This window comes from Rhineura floridana, chromosome 7 (assembly GCF_030035675.1).
Source record: "Rhineura floridana isolate rRhiFlo1 chromosome 7, rRhiFlo1.hap2, whole genome shotgun sequence".
Lineage (NCBI taxonomy): Eukaryota > Metazoa > Chordata > Lepidosauria > Squamata > Rhineuridae > Rhineura > Rhineura floridana.
This window is the reverse complement of record NC_084486.1, coordinates 38,168,306-38,189,879: the sequence shown is the minus strand read 5'-3', so window position 1 is coordinate 38,189,879 and position 21,574 is coordinate 38,168,306. Positions and strand designations below refer to the sequence as shown.

The 21,574-nt window shown below is 39.7% G+C and overlaps 2 protein-coding genes across 11 annotated transcripts in view; one reads left to right on the top strand and one right to left on the bottom strand.

The window, feature by feature from the left end:
• The window catches only part of ADAMTS14 (ADAM metallopeptidase with thrombospondin type 1 motif 14), a 96,058-nt gene that overhangs the window by 24,653 nt on the left and 49,831 nt on the right, over window positions 1–21,574 (top strand). The gene's annotated exons all lie outside the window — the stretch shown is intronic.
• On the bottom strand, window positions 16,147–16,667 carry LOC133388594 (cytochrome c oxidase assembly factor 8-like). The gene is made up of 2 exons (XM_061634562.1): window positions 16,591–16,667; window positions 16,147–16,498 (listed from the first exon to the last, which is right to left on the bottom strand). The coding sequence occupies exons 1-2, from the start codon at window positions 16,665–16,667 to the stop codon at window positions 16,147–16,149; spliced, it is 429 nt and encodes a 142-aa protein (XP_061490546.1).

Here is a 21,574-nt window from a genome sequence, read left to right as displayed (position 1 = left end):
TCCAGAATGCTGTTTGGCACTGTGTTCAGAGTTTTGTGTTCATGAGGAGGGGCCTGCCTAAGTGAATGATAGCTGGACTGGAAAAAAATTCAAAGGAAAGATAAACAATTTGGAGCAAACAGAGCTGGTTAGAGCCAGATATGGTTATGCTTAGAGTAGACCCACTGAAATCAGTGGGACTTAAATTAATTATGACTAATTAAAGTGCTAATTTAATTCTAAACATGGCTAAGTCTGGATCCTACTATCCTACTGAAAGAATTCATTTTAAATATGACTGTTTTCATTTTTAGCAGACATATAGACCTGAGAATTGTTGATAGGCTCATGGTTTTGAGCTGGCATGGGTGAGTGGGGTTATGACTTTTTGAAACCTAAAACTCTATGTGAAAGCTGGCAATGTATTTGGCTGCTGTAAAGAGCACCTGTTGGTTGATTTGGTGAAGTCTTTACTTAGCGGATGTCCAGATTTTATTTGTTTATGAGTTTTCTCTTAGGGAGAAGCAGAGAAAATGCCAGCTTTCTTCTCCCTTCCCAACTTTGAAATCCTGTTTGAAAGCTGATCACACCTGGAGACAGAACATCACATTTCATGCAAATGCATATAACAAACCCTATTGATTATTTTGCTGGAGAGAAGCAGCTTTGCAAAAGTAACAGTGCAATCGTATGCATGTTTACTCACAAGTAAGTCCCACTGTGTTTAAAAGGACTTAACATAAGATTGCAGCAAAAATTTATGCATGGAACTCTCCAGGAGAAAAAGCAGTTTGAGGGGGATTATCTGTTATGGAAGAGATAAGCACTTTCTTCCACTGACTCCTTCTGTGCTCCAAATCATCCTCTTCCATAGCTATTTTTTTTAGGATGTTGAGGTTTCATTACATGTAAATCTGCCCTTAAGCAGTGGATAGTTGATTCACATCTGATGCTTAGGTCTGATTCAGTAGGTCTGTAATGTTCTTATGCTGCAGGCTCTCCCTGATCCAATTTTGTATGGAAATCTTCCCTTCTCTTTTTATGATTTGTCATAACCATGGTTTAATGTTATGTCTACATTGGGGTCAATTATTATTAGAGCTAACCAGGTTTGCCTGGAAACCATCGTCTGAAGTTGCTTAGAGTGATGTCATGTTTAATGATAGTACACCAAACCATAAAAGTGTGCAAATCCCTCCTCCCTCACAAGATGGGAGGGGGGTGAGGGAGTCTGCTGCATGTTCCCAGTATCTAAACCATGGTTTGAATGATGGGCATGATGCATATAAACTGCATCTTTTTAAATGGCTCTTGTTTCAATTGCTTTTAAAACCTATATCGGCTGCAAAGTTTGTTTCCATTTCAAATATCTTTTTTGCCCATGCTCCCTCACCCTGCATTTACAGGTATTGGGCAGTTAATACAAATAGCACAGGAGAGGCTGAGAAGTATTGCAAGTCAAGAAATATGCAACTATGTTTGTAATAAACGCGTGGAACTGTGTCACAAGGCCTATGAAGTTTGAGCACTGGACAGGTGGTCTTTTATTAGTAAATGCCCCCCTTTTCTCTTGAAGTAATTGACTGATGGCAAAATGATTAGTGTGGAAGAAATTCTGTTTGTATCGTGCAGGACTGAAGAGAAGCCAGCTGACTGCATACATTGCATGTAGTGTTGGGAGTTGTGTGTCAATTCTGGAGGGGAAAAGGGCAAGAGAAGGGGAGTGAAAAAAGGAAATGCATGGAGCATGGGTGTAGAATGGTGGAAACCATTATGTGTTTTCCCCCCTTTTCCTGCCAGATTCCGGAGATGATATGGGGAAGCGAATGAAGAAGTAGGAAGTTGCTCACATTCTCTACAAAGGAAATTATGACTTGATCAAAAGGTCTGATTAGCAGTTGGTAGTAACTGAACTCCAGATCCTTCTGGCACCTCAGTTATTGTTTTCATGGATTAAGGCTTTCTGCAGAAGGCCAGAAGATGCTAAATCAAATTTGAAACTCAGGCTTCATAATGAATTTTGTCTGAAGTCACCAGCCAAAAGGTGTTTTGCTTGCAATTTTTCTAGAGGTCAGGCAAATCATTGTCAAGACTTAAGTAAATATCAGAGCAGCTTTGAAGTTATTTCAAAGGAGGTAATTCCTTTTATAGATTTGAAGTTCCATCTCAGCACCAACAATTACTTGCAACAAATTTTGTAATGATGCCAGGATGGATGCTTTTAATTAACATTTACTGGAGAGATGTGCTTAATGGAATATAAAACCTTATTTGAGAGCCAAGATTCACCCTGGCTTGCCCCTCAGATTTATCTGTCATTTTATATGCCAGATGCCAGATGCAGCTGTATGTTCTAGAATGTCTGGGCATAAATGATGTGCTTCTATGTGTGCAAAATGGTTCATTTGCTATTGGTTTGTCATAGTACTATTATTTATTCAATTTATTAGTTGCATGCCTTTTAAGGGCATAAAGAGTAACATAAAATTTTAAAAAGAACAGTCCATTAGAATAAAAATCATACAATAACCCATAAAACAACCCAATAAAACAGCCGCAAAAACATAATCCATAAACAGCATAATCATGAAAATATGGTAACTTTATTCTATGGCATATGCTGGGGGGTAAAGAAAGGCCGGGGACGGAACTGGCAATCCCACCCCATATATACGGTCTGCCTAGTAAACGTCGCAAGATGTCACCCTAAGAGTCGGAAACGACTCGCACTACAAGTGCGGGGACACCTTTACCTTTTTTATTCTATGGCTAAATGTACATAAGAACATAAGAAGAGCCTGCTGGATCAGGCCAGTGGCCCATCTAGTCCAGCATCCTGTTCTCACAGTGGCCAACCAGGTGCCTGGGGGAAGCCCGCAAGCAGGACCCGAGTGCAAGAACACTCTCCCGTCCTGAGGCTTCCGGCAACTGGTTTTCAGAAGCATGCTGCCTCTGACTAGGGTGGCAGAGCACAGCCATCACGGCTAGTAGCCATTGATAGCCCTGTCCTCCATGAATTTGTCTAATCTTCTTTTAAAGCCATCCAAGCTGGTGGCCATTACTGCATCTTGTGGGAGCAAATTCCATAGTTTAACTATGCGCTGAGTAAAGAAGTACTTCCTTTTGTCTGTCCTGAATCTTCCAACATTCAGCTTCTTTGAATGTCCACGAGTTCTAGTATTATGAGAGAGGGAGAAGAACTTTTCTCTATCCACTTTCTCAATGCCATGCATAATTTTATACACTACTATGATGTCTCCTCTGACCCGCCTTTTCTCTAAACTAAAAAGCCCCAAATGCTGCAACCTTTCCTCGTAAGGGAGTCGCTCCATCCCCTTGATCATTCTGGTTGCCCTCTTCTGAACCTTTTCCAACTCTATAATATCCTTTTTGAGATGAGGCAACCAGAACTGTACACAGTATTCCAAATGCGGCCGCACCATAGATTTATACAACGGCATTATGATATCGGCTGTTTTATTTTCAATACCTTTCCTAATTATCGCTAGCATGGAATTTGCCTTTTTCACAGCTGCCGCACACTGGGTCGACATTTTCATCGTGCTGTGCACTACAACCCCGAGGTCTCTCTCCCGGTCGGTCACCGCCAGTTCAGACCCCATGAGCGTATATGTGAAATTAAGATTTTTTGCTCCAATATGCATAATTTTACACTTGTTTATATTGAATTGCATTTGCCATTTTTCCGCCCATTCACTCAGTTTGGAGAGGTCTTTTTGGAGCTCTTCGCAATCCTTTTTTGTTTTAACAACCCTGAACAATTTAGTGTCGTCAGCAAACTTGGCCACTTCACTGCTCACTCCTAATTCTAGGTCATTAATGAACAAGTTGAAAAGTACAGGTCCCAATACCGATCCTTGAGGAACTCCACTTTCTACAGCCCTCCATTGGGAGAACTGTCCGTTTATTCCTACTCTCTGCTTTCTGCTTCTTAACCAATTTCTTATCCACAAGAGGACCTCTCCTCTTATTCCATGACTGCTAAGCTTCCTCAGAAGTCTTTGGTGAGGTACCTTGTCAAACGCTTTTTGAAAGTCTAAGTACACTATGTCCACTGGATCACCTCTATCTATATGCTTGTTGACACTCTCAAAGAATTCTAATAGGTTACTGAGACAGGACTTTCCCTTGCAGAAGCCATGCTGGCTCTGCTTCAGCAAGGCTTGTTCTTCTATGTGCTTAGTTAATCTAGCTTTAATAACTTTCTACCAGTTTTCCAGGGACAGAAGTTAAGCTAACTGGCCTGTAATTTCCGGGATCCCCTCTGGATCCCTTTTTGAAGATTGGCATTACATTTGCCACTTTCCAGTCCTCAGGCACGGAGGAGGACCCAAGGGACAAGTTACATATTTTAGTTAGCAGATCAGCAATTTCACCTTTGAGTTCTTTGAGAACTCTCGGGTGGATGTCATCCGGGCCCGGTGATTTGTCAGTTTTTATATTGTCCATTAAGCTTAGAACTTCCTCTCTCGTTACCACTATTTGTCTTAGTTCCTCAGAATCCCTTCCTGCAAATGTTAGTTCAGGTTCAGGGATCTGCCCTATATCTTCCACTGTGAAGACAGATGCAAAGAATTCATTTAGCTTCTCTGCAATCTCCTTATCGTTCTTTAGTACACCTTTGACTCCCTTATCATCCAAGGGTCCAATCGTCTCCCTAGATGGTCTCCTGCTTTGAATGTATTTATAGAATTTTTTGTTGTTGGTTTTTATGTTCTTAGCAATGTGCTCCTCAAATTCTTTTTTAGCATCCCTTATTGTCTTCTTGCATTTCTTTTGCCAGAGCTTGTGTTCTTTTTTATTTTCTTCATTCGGACAAGACTTCCATTTTCTGAAGGAAGACTTTTTGCCTCTAAGAGCTTCCTTGACTTTGCTCGTTAACCATGCTGGCATCTTCTTGGCCCTGGCGGTACCTTTTCTGATCTGCGGTATGCACTCCAGTTGAGCTTCTAATATAGTGTTTTTAAACAACTTCCAAGCATTTTCGAGTGATGTGACCCTCTGGACTTTGTTTTTCAGCTTTCTTTTTACCAATCCCCTCATTTTTGTGAAGTTTCCTCTTTTGAAGTCAAATGTGACCGTGTTGGATTTTCTTGGCAATTGGCCAGTTACATGTATGTTTAATTTAATAGCACTGTGGTCACTGCTCCCAATCGGTTCAACAACACTTACATCTCGCACCAGGTCCCGGTCCCCACTGAAGATTAAGTCCAGGGTTGCCGTCCCTCTGGTCGGTTCCATGACCAACTGATCTAGGGAATAGTCATTTAGAATATCTAGAAACTTTGCTTCTTTGTCATGACTGGAACACATATGCAGCCAGTCTATGTCCGGGTAGTTGAAGTCACCCATTACTACCACCTTTCCTAGTTTGGATGCTTCCTCAATTTCATATCTCATCTCAAGGTCTCCCTGAGCATTTTGATCAGGGGGATGATAGATCGTTCCCAGTATTAAGTCCCTCCTGGGGCACGGTATCACCACCCACAACGATTCTGTGGAGTAGTCTGCCTCTTTTGGGGTTTCGAGCTTGCTGGATTCAATGCCTTCTTTCACGTATAGAGCGACTCCGCCACCAATACGTCCTTCCCTGTCCTTCCGATATAGTTTATATCCAGGGATAACCGTATCCCACTGGTTTTCTCCATTCCACCAGGTCTCCGTTATGCTCACTATATCAATGCTCTTCTCTAAGACCAAGCACTCCAGTTCTCCCATCTTGGTTCGGAGGCTCCTAGCATTAGCGTACAGGCACTTGTAAGCAGTGTCTCTCTTCAAGTGTCTTTGGCACTTGTGGTTAGGCCTGTGGTAATTTTGCTCTTCTGAATTTATATCCTGTGCCCCTGCTCTCACAATGCCTACTTCTAGGCCTACCCCTTTTAAAATTTCATCATTTCTTTGGTTTTTATCCCAGGGGGGAGGTTTATTCCGAACCGGACCTTTCTCAGCTCCTGTCAGGTTTCCCCCCTCAGTCAGTTTAAAAGCTGCTCTGCTACCTTTTTAATTTTAAGTGCCAGCAGTCTGGTTCCATACAGGTAAAGGCATATGGTTTTCCTGTTAATATGATGTTTGAATTTGGGTGCTTTTGAAACTCTGCACTCTAAAGTGCATTAGTTTGCTTATTAAACTAGTCCAAATTGTGGAACAAGGAAGGGGTTTCCACCTTTCCCTGACTCTGTGCTTGCCCAGCCTCCTGTGATGCCGGTGTCATGCATGATGTCATTTTTTTTCTTACTTGTGGGGAAGGGGCCAGCATGAGAAGCTTGAAATTGTCAGGTTTAATCAAAAGCTTTGTTTTCAACCCCATTTCATGGTTTCTACTCAGCAGGGAATGCTTTTCACTTTGTGAATGTCCAGGATGCTGAGTTTGGGGGGACTGAAAGAGGGGCAGCTGCCTTTTCAGATGGAAAAAGGCGCATTAGAGAGTTTAATGAGCTAGAAGAAAAGATTGGTAAAAAGGGAAAACATGATCTCTTTGGATAAGATGCAAAATGAATAGTTTACCAAAGCATTATTTCCTTCATCAGCCTTCAGGCAGTCCTTTTCCCCCCTCCCTTTTTCTTTGTTCCTCCTTCTAGTTCTGACACTTTCTTTTTGCAGCCTTGTCAAGTCTCCGGCCCTTGGTGAGCAACACCCACCGTTTAATGGCCTTGCCTGCTAGTTATCCATCATTGCTGGTGACCTTTTGAGAGGCTTCTCTTTAGACCGGACTCCCACCATATCATGACATCACCACGGGGGCCAAAGGTGTCCCCCCCCCCACAATTTGACATGTCTCTTCCGTTGTCCATACTGTTACAATAGTACCAAAATGTGGCTGATTTTTTTTTTAAATCATATGAGGCAGAATAAAATTAAGGGGATTAAAATTAAGTTGGAATGATGGCTTTCAACTCCACAGGTAGTAATAGAATTATTTGTTTGTAATAGTTTTCTGAATGTTGGCTGTATTTAATGTTTACCTATAATATATATAGCTTAGAGAACTTTGTGATTAAGTGGTCTATAAACCTTTCTAAATAAATGAGAGAGTGAGCTGGCAAACATTAGAGGCTGAGGGACTGTCCCATGAAGCAGAAGTCCCCAGTTAAAAACTTGCTTCTGCCATGACTCACTAGATGATCTATGCCCACAATTGAGGCCGGGTAATTGGTTCCATAGACAATATTGTGCCATGACAGGTGATTGTGAGCATGAAAACACAGTGTTTATATTTTTAAAACATTTTTAAAGTGTTGTGGTTGGTTACAGTTTGTATAATTCAGAATATAATAAAAACATTTTTTTTTAAACTAGGTGCCCTTGGGTAAGCCACTGTTAGCTCAACCTTGCCAATCCCATGCCCCAAATAAATCAGCAATATGGGAAGGATGATAATATTTTTCTACCTTTTTACAGGGTTCTTGAAGGATTATTAAGAATATATGTAAAAGGGGCTGCCCTTGAAGACTATGGAAATGTCAGTTGGTTCAAAATATAGCCGTCTGCCACATTCAGCAGGTGGGAATAAATGACACCTAGGCATTCTGAGAGAATGGTACTGGCTTCCATTTTGTTTCTGAGTGCTTTAAAGCTCTGTGTGGTCTGCATGTTGGATATTTTCAGGAGCACTTCTCCCATTTGAATTTTCCTGTACAGGAAGTTGCATAGAGGAAGACTTTTTCCCCTAGTTGTAGTAGTTTCAGAGGTGTTCTCCAGCTTCCACCAGACTACCTTCTTATGAAGGAAAATCAGTTTTTTAAAATGCACTACAGCTGAGACTCAGATCCGTAACTACAGTAACTCCAACCTCCATCTTAACAACCTGCTGGAGCTGCTTCTTTCCACACTCCCCTAGGAGGGCCCCTCCTCCAAATACTAACTCTCAAGTAAGGATGGGATCCATTGGCTGATGCCTGTTTGAAAGCATTCCATTGGCCTAACAGGCTAGTACTAGTTCATGTTAGTTCTTTGTCCACAAGCCACTGCTTTTACCAAACTTTTCCCCCTTCAAAAAAAATACTATTAATGTTGACATTTTGAAAGAAAATATTGGTATTTTGAAAGGAAATGTCAAATTAAAGGAAATGTTGATAAATTGAAGGAAATATTGATATTAATATCAATACTTTTTAAAAATCCTTTTCTGAAAGTAGCTGCAGAATATCGCTATATAAAAATCCGATCTGCAACTATAGCAAATAAGCGAATTAATGGAAAATTCTGTACCAAATCTGATTTGGGCAGTATTCTAGCTCATCCCTATTCTCAGCTCACTGACAGCACAAGAACATAGGAAGCTGCCTTCTGTTTAGGCAGACCATTGCCTCTTCTTGCTCAGTATTGTGTATATTGACTGGCAGCAGCTCTCCAAGATGTACCTGGAGTTTCTGGGGAGAATCCTTTGCCAAGAATATGTTTGCATATTCTTTCCCACAACTTCAAGTTCTTTCCTTTGTTTGATATGGTTAGATTGGTTGGCAGAGGTGGGTGGGTGGCACCCAGGTGGGTGGGTGGCACCCAGGGTATCGAGCTCCCTCTCCAGAGAAGCCTATCAGGATAACTCATTTTTTGCTGTGAAAACAATATTGAAAAACACCTTTATTTCAATAGGCATTTGGAAGTCCATTCATGTGGTATTAAACTTCTTATCAATGGCTGAAACTTAGTTTGTGATTTATTTTATTTCTGCTTTTAGCTGCTGTATTGTTGGTTATTTTGTATTTTTAGTTGTTGGCAGGGATGAACAATATCATTCAGTCTATTATAATGCATCGTCTTTGTGGGACAAGAATGGAAAAATAATGTGCTTTGGATACTTTTAAGTTGCTCTATAAATGCTGAAGCATTGTAAGCAAATAAATAAGCCATTGCCTGAAGGAGGCTTGACATACAGAGTGAAAGATGAGAGGATGCTGTAGGTTGGCTGCGCTCAGAAGCAGCTTGTTCTTTCTCAAATAGGAAATATGTTAGTGGAATGCGCACTTAAGCAGAAGCCCTATGCTTTTTGTGGGATGGGTGACCCGGAGGAGCAAGACGGCGTTCAGAGTTCATCAGAAAGGAATACAAAAGAGAACCGTGTCAGCAGCTATAAATCACAACCAGACCAAGACCACACAAATGAACACTAATCCTGTTAGTTCAAGGCAAGGGTGAAGAGGAGAGGCTTGGTGAGGCTATTGTCAGATGGTAAGAAAAAGGGATTTGATAAACTGGTAACCTGGGTGAGCAGAGACCACAGTGCGAATAGACAGCAACAAAAGAGAGCAAGGCAGGGCTTGAGGGAGAATCAAGTCTGTCTCATACGTCTTTGGATGGTTTTGTGATACACTCTTAATAACTAGTTGCTAAAGGGGACACTTGCAGCATGCACTGAGAAAATCCATCAATATAGTGTGTGTGTGTGTGTGTGTGTGTGTGTGAGAGAGAGAGAGAGAGAGAGAGAGAGAGATTTTACCCTGAAGGACATTCTGTAGCAGGATTCCCATGAAAATCTGTAGCCTCAAACACCTTGTGGCAAGTGGGAAACTTCATCATGCTATAGAACCAACTAAGTGTTTTTTTTTTTAAACTAGCATTGTTAATTGTGCAGTGTAATGTAACGTGCAAATAATATTTTTAATTATTTAAGGAATTTTTATACTGCCCTTCAGGTGGTTTACAAATAAAATGATGATAAAGTACATCAGTACAAAAATACAATCACAACATCAGGGGTAGCTGATGTTAACAGCAGCATTAAAATTAGATTTGAAAATCTTCTAAAATGCTCATTGAAAGCCTGAGAGAATAAAATATATTTTCCTGGCACCAAAATCTATTTATTTATTTATTATTACATTTGCATCTCACCTTTCCTCCAAACAGCACAAGGTGGAGTACAATCCTGATTTAATCCTCATAATCATCCTATGAGGTGACTGGCCCAAGGTCACCCAGTGAGCTTCATGGCCAAGCAGAGATTGGAATCCTGATTTCCAAGGTTTCAGTCTGACACTCTAACCCAGCCTTTCCCAACCAGTGTGCCTCCAGATGTTGTTAGACCACAACTCCCATCAGCCTCAGCCAGCATTGCCAATGGTCAGGAAAGATGGGAATTGTGGTCCAACAACATCTGGAAGCACACTGGTTGGGAAAGGCTGTAACCATTACACTAGATGTTTCTTAGCAGTGTAGGCACCAGGCAATCTTCCCTGGAGATAGAGTTTCAGAGGTGGTGTGCCGCAACCAAACAGGCTCTCTCCCTGGTTGCCACCTGTCTCACTACAGATGCCGAGGGTACTCTGGGAAAGGCATCAGTAGATAAATACAGTGTCTGGATAGGCTGATGCAGGAGCAGGCATTCCTTTCAGGTACTCGGTGCCCAAGGCATGTAGGGCTCTGGTAATAAGCTCCAACATCTTGATATGAACTCTGAAATGGGTGGGGAGGAGTTCTTTCAATATCCATGAAATATGATCCACATGGTTGGTACCACTCCATTGCTCTGGAGCTTTCTGTCTCTACATTTTGGGGCTATTGATTTTTCTTTTTGCAGCTGAAATTAAATGGGAAATTAAATCTTCAGCATGTTTGCTAGCTACTCCTTTGAAATAACCATTTGAATTTTTATTTGTTTCAACTAAGGAAGGAAATCTGCGTGAGCATTGATCTGTATGCACAAACCTCCCTCGACCCTTACTGGGTTGAGCTTACTGACAAGTTTGAAGTTGACATATTTGAGATTTAGACAAGGTGAAATGCAGAGGAACATGGTTTGGAATTTAATTAACAGATCTTCTCAATACTGGGATAATAGACAACTGCTGGGAAATAACTGGATGGAGTTTTTAAAGTGTTAAGTATGAATTGTTATAGTATTGTGTAATAAGTATTGATGATGTAGCATTGTATTAAATGTATTGTTATATTTTAAATTGTAATACAAATTCATATAGAAAATGCATGAAATGAATAAAAATCCATTCCAGGTGGGGACATATCTGAAAATATCTATAATATAATCTTATGTCTGTTTTATATCAGTTTAATGTTATGGCTTCCCCCAAAGATTCCTGGGACTTACAGTTCAATGAATGTGCTGAATATTCTTGGACAAACCCCAACCACTCCTCACAGAGCTCGGGAAATAAGTTGATCTTACTAAGTTAAGTGCAAACAATTTTTTAAAAAAGAAATCCTCCTATATAGGCCTGCCTTGAATGAAACTTAGCTGTCTTGTTTTTCTCAATAGAAATGTTGTGACCATTTTTAAGGGTTGAGCTCATTGCAGTTGTTTGGAACATGTATCTTAATTGCATTTTCTTAATGGAAAATGGAAGTTCCCTGTATTGAAATAGTATTATCAATGTAGAGTGTTTGCCCATGAACTGTTTATATGGAACTGAAGCCTATATTTAGGACAGGATGATGATTGGATACTCATGTACATCTGGGTTGCCATGGGTTCATTTTCCTGTTATTATTGTAAACAACTTGTTTCTTTAACAACTTGGGCTTTCAAGAAATCCTTAAGTTCAAGCTTTTGTGATGGTACTGTGAAAGTTGCCTTTAAAAATAAAGTGTATTCCTATTAGGTCAGTTTTAAGGCTACAGTCCCATACCTATCTACCACTGAACATAGTGAGACTTGCTCCTGAGTAAACAAGCATAGGATTGCACTGTGAGAACGGTAAATCCAGAAAGCATTTAGATATATTGATCTTTATTAAAGCCATCTGCGAAGATCCAAGACTTTCTTTAAAGAATAAAAACATTAAATAAGTTTCTCGTCTTCATGAATCCAGAGATGCATGAAAAGGGTGAATGCAAAAATGTTAAATTGCCAGATATGTGGGAACATGCACAGTGTGTGCATATGTATTATTGCTTTTCAAAACTAGCCTTGTAAAAATGCATGAAGTCACAAAAACAAGTTCAGAGAGTTCAAGGGCACCCTATATGGGACATGAAGCTGAGGACAGTGCATGGAAGATAAAAAAAAAATCTGTTGGGGACAGCCGGAAGACCAATGACATCCTCTTGCCACCTGAATGGTCAAGGTTTTCTAGATTTTGATTCAAACCTGGAAGCAACTCCTGTGCACAGCCCTAGCATGTGTTGGAATACAATGGACAGACATGTGTGAGAACTCTGCATTTTTGGGGCATAAAGCCCAAGGGGTGTGATAAGGGATGCACTTCAGTGGTAGAGCATCTGCTTTGCATACAGAAGGTCCCAGATTCATTTCTCCAAGTAATGCTGGAGAAACCCTGTAGAGCCGCCTCCAGTCAGTGTAGTCAATATTGAGCTAAAGGTCTGACTTTGTAGAAGTCAGTTTCCTATGTTCCCCGGAAGTTTATGTTCATCTATTTTTTTAATAAAAAGTGGGAAAGACTTAGAATCTGCTACCACGCAGTGCAGCTTTTATCATTCATATTTTATTTCATGCTGGGGAAAGTCCCAATGGACAGATTAAACTAGTCCTTTTGCTCTTGCTGGTATAACAAGAAACAGGCAGGGCAGAACGATGCACCATTTATCTCTGCCTAATCCCTAGAGTTTATGGCAAGTAAGTTTTACTATGCCTAGTCCACCAGGAGGAAAATTTGTGTATGGTGTGACTTGGAAGCTTTGAAAAAAAGTGCTGCAAGAAATGAAAGAATTTATTCAAATATTAAGTTCATAGCAGTCATGCTTCCAAGCCTTTGGAAGGACAAACCTCTTTCCTTAGTGATCCTCTGCATGATGCTGGGAGGTGGGGGAAGCACTTGAAGCAGCTGTCTGTGAGCCTGCTGGATTTCTTGAGGGGGCCTCACTTGTTCCTGCCACCTTAATCTGATTAGAGGGAGAAAATCCTTCCCATCATATTCTAGCAATGAGCTGGATTCAAAACTGTAACAGTTACCATTTGACACTATGAGGTGACTTGATTACCTACAGTGGCCCGAGCATGGACCTTGGCATTATATGGAATACTATCTAGGAGCAATTGGGAGAATGCTACATGCACACACCTAGAATTTATTATGCTCTTTTTTGGCTTGGTTCTGCTGACATTCGTTAAAATGATAGTTGGTTTTTTAGAAAACGAAACAAAAGACCCTCCCCCCCCCCGTACTTCAGACTTAGTGGTACTGGATCTTTGAGGAAATCCCATCGTTCCTCTGTTAATATTAATGCTGCATCCCCAGTTAGTTGGTTTATCTCAGCACAGTCAGCTCAGAGTCTCTCCAAATGACTTTTCTTCACTCTGCAGAGAAGCATTCATGTTCAGGCTCTGGAACACCTACCTAGCCTCTTTTGTTTATTTTTTTATGGGTTAACAGTATCATGGCTTCATTTACATATATACCAAGATAAATCTCTCAGTATATTCCTGTAGATTGGATATCCTGCTATTGAGGTTGCATTGTGTAAAGTGCAAAATGTAATTGTAGCATGCTTTTCATAAGACTTTAGTTTTTTCTGGAACCGTATGTGGATAACAAGCCAAAGTTGGATTTTTCTACACAGCTGAGTACACATTTCCTATTATGCTTTCTGTTCATCCATTATAACCGACTTCTTGTTCTCGTGTCTTCAGTCACTGAAGAACATGTACAATGTGCGCACTAGGGACGGGGTTTGCTAGCTGACTCCTAACTATTTTAATTTGTTTTATTGTATTTTTATTGTATTTCTACACCTGTGTTTATCCTTCTTTGTAAGCTGCCTTGAGGGCCTTTGGCCGAAAGGCGGGGTATAAATAAAATTTAATAACAACAACAATAATAATAATTCTGACAGTCCAGCTTTTGGTGCCAATCGACCATTTTTTAGTTCCTGTTTGTTTTCACAATGGCTGGTCCGCTGGTTTATTTTTAAGGGAAAAAAATAATGTAATTTCTAATGAAAATACTCATACTGTAGGTGCTTGGTCCACTTTTTTTCTATTTACATATCAGTTAGGACATAATCATCCACTGAGTCTATCTCTTGCCTCGGGCTAATTGATGTGCTACTAAAAGATTGCTTCCCCCTATTTTGCTGCTCTTGTTGTTTTGCAGTACTTTTGATTTTTACTGTTGAAAAGTTGATCACCACTGCTTATTTTAACTTTTTTTTAGGAAATTTATAACGAAGTCACTCAGTCACACACAACACAATCGGACACACACAGAGAGAGAGAGACAGAGAGAGACAGAGGGAGAGGCAGCAGAGATTCAAAAGGCTGGAGGGGGAGGAATCCTGCCCAATTCTGCTCTGTACTACAATTTAATGGGGGGGGGGGAAGGATGGGTTGTTGGCCATTTCTGAGGATTGGCAAAAGAAAGAGAAACGTTAATGGATGTAAATGGCAATCGTTATCACCTAGACAGCAGTTAAGAATGCATCACCTTAGAGGAAAGCCAATTATAAAGACAAAGTAAAATTTGGAGCGGATATTTTTTTTAAAAAAAATGCCAATGACGGCCACAACCTGCTGCAAGAAATCAATGCCTGTCCAAAAACACAGCAGATTATCAGATTATGTCAAAATCTGGTAATGTCCAATTTAGTGGATATTTCCCTCCATCCCTAGTGCACACTTATTACAGAATCCCCTGCAAAGGTTTGTTTGTTTATTTTTATTTATTTAGAATATTTATTTAGTATATTTGTATGCCGCCTTTAATCACCAGGTGACCCCAAAGCAGCTTCCATAGCAAGAACAAAACAATAAAATAAAAACAATTCAGAACATAATAATATTAATAATAAAACTACAACAATATCAATAAATAACACCACAAAATATCACAAAATAGGCTGAAATCTCAAATCAATTTAATCTGCAAAAGAAAGAGACTTCTATTACACATTATCAACTCTTATCTTGTGTCCTTTATTTTAAACAGTAAATGTTAAGGAATAATGTTTTTGAGTCCTTATCTCTCCTTGTCCCCCAAATACTCCATTATTGCTTCAAAATAGATGTTCTTGCAAGTGTTGTAATGTGGCAGTATGCTATGTTTATATTAAACGACTTTCTAAATTACCCCAAATAATATATTCTTGACTGACGCAGAGGAAATGGTCTAAATTCTCTTACTAGACTGTCCTAACTCACATTATAAAATAATGTAAGCATCAAAGTACTCCTTAACACTAAGATTCCTTACAGCCTTAGTTTTGAAGAACAGCTGTGTAATGGAAAAAAAGCGACATGCTAGGATGCAATAAGCTGATCAAACAGTTCTCCAGCCCAATGATCAGTGGGCCCGTCATCTACAGGAAACAAGATACTCATTAAATGCGTGGCTATTGGGATTAGAAAATAACGAGCAACAAAGACTGTTGTTTTTCTGCAAAAAACATTGTTTTTCTGCAAAAACAAAACCCTAGAATGTCAACAAATGACAAACATTTGATTTTTAAAGATATTTTAATGCTGCAACTTTGGATTTTTTCTGTGATTAAAAGCAGTTTTTTCATTGTTATTATCAAATCAAACCCAATTATTACACTGAATGCATGGTATGTATACAAACATGTGTGGACATGTGCAAATATAACTTCAAGATCAGCTAACAATCACTATGAGGTACTAATCGAACACTGAAAGAATAAACTAACATTTTAGTACTTTTTGTGATAGGTTTTTTACTGTCATGTAATTTCAAATTATTTTGTTTTCTCTTTTATGAGGTACCTTGGGAAAAATTGTTTTAAAGACAAAATAAAAATATCTGACAAAATGATCCTACATATATCTACTTAGCAGTAATCTCTATTAAGTTCAATGGTACTTACTCCTAGGCAAGTATGCATAGGATTTCAGCCAAAATAAACATTGTGTTAAAATGCCTGAGAAAGTTATTCTTTCCTGGTCATTATTTGATATTACTGCCTTCCTTCCCAAATTCCTTTCCTTGTATATTTGTCCTATTAAATTGTGAGTTTGTAGACAGGTTTATGCCTTTTAATTTTTTGTTTGGTGCTTAGTATAACAATAGGAAAATCATAGATGATAAAGTGTGATGAAACAAAGATTCTGATTATTAATGGAATGATGATACGTGGAATCAGCTGGCAGCAAGGAAAATGATGTCTGTGTGGTTCAGAAAAGGCTTTGTTTAAAAAGTGGTTTTAAAGGGCGACACGAAGGAGAAAGGTAGAACTGACTTCACAAATAAAAGATTGTTCCAGAAATCATACTCTCATCTGTTAATAGTCTATATGTTTTTTGAAGTTCTTACTTAAAAAACCCTTGTAAAATTCAGCCATTTCTTCTGCATTCAGTGTTACTTTCCGGCCCTTTTCATCTCTCAGTTGTAGACCTTTGGCTTTCAATCTGGAGCAAACAAAATCTTTTTCCTTTTGAAATGATATATTCTGGTTTGCCCAGAACTGTTGATTCCAAACCTGAGTTTCCTGTCTAAGCTCTCTAAGTCTTCGTTCAAATGGGGATTCATGTTTAGGAATATAAAATATTACTGGTCGGAAGTTTGAACATCGATCAGGAGGACCAATCCAATTGTGGCAAGAGTGTGAAGGAGAGCAAAAATTTGAAGCCCGGCTTTTGGGGAGCGGGGATACACCCCCCCATCTCAGGCCCTTCAGTGACTGGGAAGACCCCCGGGGGACGAGACAGGCGACGAAGAGGGAAACCGTCTGCAAGAACAGCGCGAGGCCGCTGGTGCCGTCGCGCGGCCTAAGAGAAGGCGGCTGCCTGCAGCTGTTGCCATCGCCAGGGCCCACTGTTGCACTCTTTCTTGTTCTCTGTCCTCATTCTGTAAAATATCTGTGCTTCTGTTTTGCACCATCATTTTCCAGCAATTTATTCTTCTTGGAGAAGGATCTTCCTTCCACCACAATCTTTGCAATCTTCAAAAACAATCTTTAAATTGTTTATGAAAAAGAACACGTCTTTCATGCACTGAAGTAGTGTAAATACTTTGAAGATCCATATTGATAAAGTAGATAATCATGGTGATGCATTTGAATTTATTTATAGACATGGATACAGATATGGTCAAATGCTGCTCCATTCAGAGATGGAGAAACAGGGTGGACATTTTAGCTGGTGATTGTGAGGTGGGAGGAAATGCCTCAAATCAGTTAGATTGTTGTTCCAGTGACTTGGGTGGAGGGAAAGAGGAGACGGTTTTGGTAAAATAAGCTCCTGGAATAAAAGCATAATGCATTATGCTAAAGCATACTGCATTATGCTAAAATGCAACTTAATCCCAACACTAGCAATATTTTCCAGACGGAATGCTCTGGTGATGTGTGGCACAAGACCTTGTTTGGGAAGGAACATATATTGGCTGCTATGGTGGAGATGAAATAGCTGTTGCCAAAGGGGGAGGACTATAGCACTTTTGTTGTTGTTTAATTTTATGTAGGAAGCAGAAGAACACAGTAGAATGATGGAGTGAGTGCGTTGGTTGTGAGTTCTGTTTCTTTGGTTAATCATTTTATTGAAATAATTTATAGAAGTAACACTGTGCAAGTTCCCCCAAATCATCCTCATCCTTCCCCAAGGCACATAGCTTTTGTTGCCTATTTAAGAATAGAATAGAGAGAGGGAAAGGGGTTTTTGTGTTTGCAGTTTTGTGTGTGTTGTAGGGATGAGGGAGAAATTCGATTCAGTTCACATTTAAAGCCGAATCCATGAGAACTGAAACACAGCCATCCTTCCAAATGTGCACTTACCTGAATTTTGTAATGCTGTTCTACAGCAAAATACAACTTTACAAAAATGCATATATAGGGGGAAAGTGTATATAAAAATGAACATATTAGTGAAAATATACAAAAATGCACTATATTAGGAGAAATTGCTTGCAAGAACGTGTACATTATTAAAACTGCATAGAAAAATGTGTTTATTAGGAGAAATATGCATTAAAATGCTGAAGAATTTTCATAGATTTCTTTTAATTGCAGATTGCTTCAGAAATGTAGAGAAATGTATTCAGCATTGGAAAAATGACAAACTGAGAGAACCGAAATTGACAGATCTTTCCACCCCTATGTTCCATAGGAGATTAAGAGGGTTTTTAAATTGTAAATAGGAGCCTCACTCCTCCAGCAACATGTCACATGCTGCAAAAGAATCCCCATTATAACAACTTGGGAGCAGGAAATGTGCCCTGAAATAAGCTACATGGCTTGCATGATTGTATGCTGACCAACCCTCCTTTAACTAAAGGAACTTAAGGTTACATTTCAGCACTTGTGCTAATTCCTAGTCATCACAAATAATTTTGCTTCTGGGCGTAATTTACATCTGAATGTTTTATTCCGATGGGATGGAAGCCAATACTGAAACTGACTCAGCAAAAGCTGATAATATGCAAGGCATCTTCAAGAAAATCAGAAAGGACTGTTTTAAAAACGGGAGTAAATAAAATCTTTCTAAGATTTCCCAAACAGTCATTGCTTATTCATAAGATTTAACATTTGTTATTCTTCCTTTGGCACAAGAACAGTGTTTTTTCTCATGATTTTCACCTATCACATGCTTTACCTTTAATTTATAAATTAAACCTTTATAACCTGCCTCTTTCAACAAGCCTTTAAGTTGAGACCTTATCCCAGTCTGTGTTGGAATTGCTTTTAAATATGTTTTTTAAACCTTTTAAAAAAATGTTTTTAACCTTGTTTTTTTCTTTTTTAAGATGTCTTCTGAGCTTTTAAAAAAAATGTTTTTAAAGATGTTTTGTTTTAATGTATTTTAAAGTCTGTTTTTATGATGTTTTAAAGTGTTTTTAGTGCTTTTGTTTGCCACTCTGGGCTCCTGCTGGGAGGAACGGCAGGATATAAATAAATAAATAAATAAATAAATAAAATATTTCTATCCCACCTTTCTATTTAAAAGAAAGTGCTCAAGGTTGGTATCAAGTCTTTCTAGATCTCTTTTCAGCTATGTGACGTGTTGGATGGATTCTGATATTAAAGCATAAATATCTTTTTTCTCTCTGAGTTTAATCTGTTTATTAGAAAGATTTGTATTGTGTAGATTCATTAGTCAAATCTTTCTCAATTTACTGCAAGTGCGTATTAAGATTTTGCTGCCTCTAGACTACAGTTTCCCTTCCCACCTTTCTATGATCTCCACTTAACTCCCTTAGTGTAGCCTAAAATTTCTCCTTATCTTGGAATGATGGATTGCCCTGGTGAAATGACATATGAAGGTTTTACGGTGATGATACAGGGTTTGAATATCTGTTCACAGATGTGTAGCTTAGTCCTTAGTGAATTTGCCATTCAATTTATATAATGTAACAACCATGTCATGTTTTTTTTTTAAAATAAGCTTAGGTGGAGGCCCTCACAACATTCATTGGGACCGCAGCATGAGAGGAGGCTTGCCCCCCCCCCCCGTCCCTGCTGCAGTTAGTCTGAAGAGAAAAGCTTCGATTGGTGCCAGTGGGTGCTTCCCCCCCTAAAGCTAACTGCAGTGCATGTCAGGCGGATTTCATCAAGGTTTCCCCCAAGGATTACAGTTGAGGAGGAAAGGGCTAAACCTTGCCTCCAGATGTGCTGTGGTCTCTAGGAAAATTGGGCCCTTGTACCTGGGATTAAGTTGTGTTTTTTTTAATCCCCTGATGTGGCTTCTAGCCACACAAATAATATAATATGCATTTTGATGCTCAGTTGCATTATTCTCATAAGAATTGTTGTCTCAGCTTATCTCAACTGTATAAGCTTCAGCCCAGACCTTGTAAGTCCTGGTGCAGAGTGGGACTTGATGGATCCCACTGAAGTTTCCGGTCAGTCCTTATGAAAAATCAAGCCCCCAAGACCAGAATTTCCTAATCAATACTAGATCATACTTGGGCTAGAATTTGGCAGTATCCTCACCTTTAACATTTTATCATATTTATTGTATGCCATTGCTTTAACCATTTGCCCCTGTCATTGTCCCAGACAGTTCCCCCCCAGGACTTGCTATTTGAAGTGGGTAGAAAATGTAACCATGCTTAATAAGAAAGCTGGTTCAAAGCAAACTTGTTTTGGTTTGAAGGCAATCTGTAATCATAGTTTAAGTATTTAGTATCAATGTTAAGCATTGTGCCTTAAATCTGCAAGTCACATGAGGATTTTGACTCATGCAGAGACCCATCATGGAATTGCTTCCTTTTTTGAGACTGACCTGCAAGTTCCAATCCTTGCCTCAGGAATGAAACCACCTTACCCCCTTTTGTCCTAGCATGGCATTCTTAGGAGACCCATTGTGATTCTCAGTCTCTCTCTGTGTACATTGATTTTTTTCATGGTGTTTAAACTTTGAATCAAAATTAGAATTAGAAAGGGCTTCCCATGCTTTTGGGAAACCTCACTTTTGTTTTCAGGAGCTTGAAAGAGGTGGATGCACAAACCATTGCAAAAGCCTGAGAGTGATGGTTCTGTACCATCTGTTTCCAAGCAGTCTGCCCCCCTTTTTTAATAGCATTCATGGAGCAGTTCTTTGTTACATGCAGATGTTGACTTGCTACCCTCATCTTCATAGAGCAGCAGAGACATTAAATCTCCCTTCCCAGCAATAAAAGTATCATCTGGGCCATATAGGAACAGGTGTACAACTCATTGCTGCCAATGGTAATGGCTCTGTTCTTCCACTTAGGGCAGGCTTGACCACATTCCAGACACTGTGCTCTGTGCATAACTGCCTCTCTCCTTAATGGGGAGAAGAAGGGGCATAGATTTCTTCTGCGCACCCCATTCAACTTCAAACTGAATTCATATCATGTGCATGTTCAACAAATGCTTAATTCCCTTGGAGGTGTGGAGAGGTGGGAAAAAGGATTTATTTAACAATGCGAAGCGAAGCGAAGCAAAGTGCTACCACTTGGCAGTTGTCTTTTATTTGCTTAGCTTAATGTTTAAAGGCACATAGTTTTCCTCTCTCTCCTGTCTTCCCTCTCATTCAGCCCTCATTCTTTTTCCTTTTCCTTGATTTGAGCCGAGGCCAACACGCTTGCTTGAGATTTTGTTTGTAAGCTGCCAAAGACTTTCTGAAGGCATTTCAGGTCAGATCTGTCTGGTTCAAAGAGGAGCTGATGCACTCCCTGCTAGTATTGTCCTTCTCTCTCCACACACGGGCATTACTTGTACCTCAAAGGCAAGGAGGTTGCTCATCTGCTGTTTCTGCTACATATCATTAGTGATTGTACCCAGACTGATTATGCTAACTCTTTGTTTATTTTGCTAAGAGAGTATATGATTTTATTAAGCAGAAATTTTTACTATCTCTATAATTATGGGCACAATGTTGTTGGGCAGAAGGAGGCAACTTGGTGTTCTCCAGATGTTGCTGAGGCTCTAAGTCCCATCATTCCTGACCATTCGCCATGCTGGCTCAGACTGATGAGAACTGGAGTCCAACAACATCTGCAGGGCAACCCTGCTGTAGGATATGTGCTACAGGATCCACATGCCTTAGGAAATGCTTCTTTTCTATTTGCTGTTGCATCCTCTGATCTGAGCTGTCAACTACCCACATGCTGTCAGTATGTAGGTGTCCAACGACTGGCTGTTTATGTGTGCTTTGGAAGCGCCAGTCCTTTGTTTGGATTTTGTCCCTCCATCCAAACCAGTGATTGGTTCTTCCTCAGCTGATACTACTTTCCATCTCTTTGGAGCT

Coding starts and splice junctions, on each gene's coding strand:
- LOC133388594 (XM_061634562.1), bottom strand. CDS start 16,667: ATGGCAACAGCTGCAGGCAGCCGCCTTCTCTTAGGCCGCGCGACGGCA. Junction 16,499..16,590: donor TCGCGCTGTTCTTGCAGACG/GTTTCCCTCTTC, acceptor GCTCCCCAAAAG/CCGGGCTTCAAATTTTTGCT.